General features: G+C 61.7%; 1 protein-coding gene across 1 annotated transcript in view; it reads left to right on the top strand.

Moving 5' to 3' along the window:
- Window positions 1-6: 6 nt before the first annotated feature.
- Window positions 7-3,393, top strand: part of LOC106894980 (NEDD8-conjugating enzyme Ubc12-like) — a 5,788-nt gene continuing 2,401 nt past the window's right edge. Inside the window, exon 1 of the mRNA XM_014954036.1 lies at window positions 7-232. Coding sequence (XP_014809522.1) covers window positions 53-232 — 180 coding nt within the window. The 5' untranslated portion in view covers window positions 7-52. The remainder of the gene's footprint in view (window positions 233-3,393) is intronic.

Here is a 3,393-nt window from a genome sequence, read left to right as displayed (position 1 = left end):
GGGGCCCCCCGGCCCGCTTCCCGGCCCCCCCGCTTCTGTTGGGCCCGGCAGGATGATCAAGCTCTTCTCCTTGAAGCAACAGAAGAAGGAGGAGGAATCGGCGGGCGGCACCAAGGGCACCAGCAAAAAGGCCTCGGCCGCCCAGCTCCGCATCCAGAAAGGTGAGCGGGAGCCGGGGAAACCCCCCCCCGGCACCGGCCAGGCCTCACCGGGAGACCCCGGGCCCCGCCAGGCCTGAGGGGAGGCCTCGGCGGGGGGGGGTGTGGGCCTGGTGAGGCCGCACCGGGGCCGGTAAGGCCGTGGGGGGGCGGGGAAAGGGCTGGGCCCAGTGAGGGAAACATACTGGGCCTGGTGGGGCCTGCTGGGGGGGATATACTGGTCCCAGTACGGCGCGTGAGCTGGTCCCAGTAGGCCCCAGTACAGGGGAAAGGGCTGGTCCCAGTAGGAGAAACATACTGGTCCCGGTAGGGCCTGGTGGGGGGAATATACTGGTCCCAGTACAGCGCGTGTGCTGGTCCCAGTAAGACCACGGTGCAGGGGAATGTACTGGTCCCAGTAGGGCTCCAGTGGGGGGAACGTACTGGTCCCAGTAGGGCCACACTACAGGGGAATGGGCTGGTCCCAGTAGGAGAAACATACTGGTCCTGGTAGGGCCCGGTGGGGGGAATATACTAGTCCCAGTACGGCATTATTTCAACCTCCCCCCCCGTTCCCCTGTGTGGAGCTGAAGTTAAACTAGTGCTGGACTGGGAGCTACTGGGCTGGTCCCAGTAGGAGAAACATACTGGTCCCGGTAGGGCCTGGTGGGGGGAATATACTGGTCCCAGTACAGCGCGTGTGCTGGTCCCAGTAAGACCACGGTGCAGGGGAATGTACTGGTCCCAGTAGGGCTCCAGTGGGGGGAACGTACTGGTCCCAGTAGGGCCACACTACAGGGGAATGGGCTGGTCCCAGTAGGAGAAACATACTGGTCCTGGTAGGGCCCGGTGGGGGGAATATACTAGTCCCAGTACGGCGCGTGAGCTGGTCCCAGTAGGGCCCTGGTGAGGGGGAACGGGCTCGTCCCAGTAAGGCTGTGGAGCAGGGGAATGTACTGGTCCCAGTAGGGTTCCAGTGGGGGGGAACGTACTGGTTTCAGTAGGCCCCAGTACAGGGGAAAGGGCTGGTCCCAGTAGGGGAAACATACTGGTCCCAGTAGGGCCCAGTGGGGGGATATACTGGTCCCAGTATGGTGCGTAAGCTGGTCCCAGTAGGGCCCTGGTGAGGGGAGTGTACTGGTCCCAGTAGGCCCCAGTACAGGGGAACGGGCTGGTCCCAGTAAGGGAAACATACTGGGCCTGGTAGGGCCTGGTCGGGGCGATATACTGGTCCCAGTACGGCACGTGAGCTGGTCCCAGTAGGGCCCTGGTGAGGGGGAACGGGCTGGTCCCAGTAAGGTCGCGGTGCAGGGGAGTGTACTGGTCCCAGTAGGGCCCAGTACAAGGGAATGGGCTGGTCCCAGTAGGGGAAACATACTGGTCCCAGTAGGGCCTGGTGGGGGGAACATACTGGTCCCAGTACAGTACGTGAGCTGGTCCCAGTAGGGCCCTGGTGAGGGGAGTGTACTGGTCCCAGTAGGGCCCAGTACAGGGGAATGGGTTGGTACCAGCAGGGCCCCAGTATGAGGGGCCTTACTGGTCCCAGTAGGTTTCCACTGGGGGCACGGGCAGTTCCCAGTATGGCCCCAGGGTGGGGAATGGGCTGGTCCCAGTAAGGCCACGGTGCAGGGGAATGTACTGGTCCCAGTAAGGCTCCAGTGGGGGGAACATACTGGTCCCAGTAGGCCCCAGTACAGGGGGCCTTACTGGTACCAGTAGGGCCTCAGTAAGAGGAACATTCTGGTCCCAGTAGGGCCCCAGTAAGAGGAGCATCCTGGTCCCTGTAACGGCCCAGTATGGGGGATCTTACTGGTCCTAGTAGGACCTCAGTAAGGGGACGTTACTGGTCCCAGTAGGCCCTCATGGGGTCACCCACACTGGTCCCAGTAACACCCTTGTTGGGGGAATGTACTGGTGCCAGTAGGGCCCCAGTAAAGGGAACAGGCTGGTCCCAGTAACGCCCCAGTACAGAGGACCTTACTTGTCCCAGTAGGACCCTTGTTGGGGGAATGTACTGGTCCCAGTAGGTTTCCAGTGGGGGGCATGGGCAGTTCCCAGTATGGCCCCGGGGTGGGGAATGGGCTGGTTCCAGTAAGGCCCTAGTAGAGGGGAACATACTGGTCCTAGTAAGGACCCGGTGGGGGAAGTGTACTGGTCCCACTATGTGGATGTACTGGTGCCAGGTGGGCTCCAGTGAGATCACCCATACTGGTCCCAGTAAGGCTCTGGAGCAGGGGCACTAGCTGGTCCCAGTAAGGCCCCAGTATGGGTGAGCATACTGGTCCCAGTAAGGTCCCAGCAGGGGGATTGTTCTGGTCCCAGTAAGGCCCCAGTATGGGTGAGCATACTGGTCCCAGTAAGGTCCCAGAAGGAGGAGTGTTCTGGTCCCAGTAAGGCTGCAGTATGGGGGATCATACTGGTCCCAGTAAGGGCCCAGTATGGGTGAGCATACTGGTCCCAGTAGGGCGCAGGGAGGAGAATGTACTGGTCCCAGTAGGGCATATGGGCTGGTCCCAGTAAGGCCCCAACAGGGGAGGCATACTGGTCCCAGTTAGGCCCTGGGATGGGGGATCATACTGTTCCCAGTAAGGGTCCAACTGGGAGAATCATACCAGTCCCAGTAAGACTCCAGTTGGGGGGAACATACTGGTCCCAGTAAGGCCCCAGTAGGGGGGAGTGTACTGGTCCCAGTAAGGCCTCAGTGGGGTCACCCACACTGGTCCCAGTAAGGCCTAGGGAAAACATACTGGTCCCAGTAAGGCCCCAGTAGGGAGAACATACTGGTCCCAGTAAGGCCCCAGTAGGGGGGAGTGTACTGGTCCCAGTAAGGCCTCAGTGGAGTCACCCACAGTGGTCCCAGTAAGGCCTAGGGAGAACATACTGGTCCCAGTAAGGCCCCAGTAGGGGGGAGTGTACTGGTCCCAGTAAGGCCTAGGGAGAACATACTGGTCCCAGTAAGGCCCCAGTAGGGGGGAGTGTACTGGTCCCAGTAAGGCCTCAGTGGAGTCACCCACACTGGTCCCGGTAAGGCCTAGGGAGGGGAACATACTGGTCCCAGTAGGGCACATGGCCAGGTCCCAGGTGGGGTCACCCACACTGGTCCCAGTACGGCCCCACTGGGAGCACTGGTGGGGGTGAAAATGACGCTGCTCCCGCTCAGTGGAGCGCACTGGGGGGTGGCAACTGGTTCCATTATGGCCCCACTGGGCCTGGGGTGACCCGTGGGGGGGGGGTGTGGGGCTTGTGGTGGCCCCAG

This window comes from Calidris pugnax, unplaced genomic scaffold (assembly GCF_001431845.1).
Source record: "Calidris pugnax isolate Ruff unplaced genomic scaffold, ASM143184v1 scaffold278, whole genome shotgun sequence".
Classification (NCBI taxonomy): Eukaryota; Metazoa; Chordata; class Aves; order Charadriiformes; family Scolopacidae; genus Calidris; species Calidris pugnax.
Note: the sequence above shows the minus strand (reverse complement) of the source record. Positions and strands in the feature narration are given on the sequence as shown.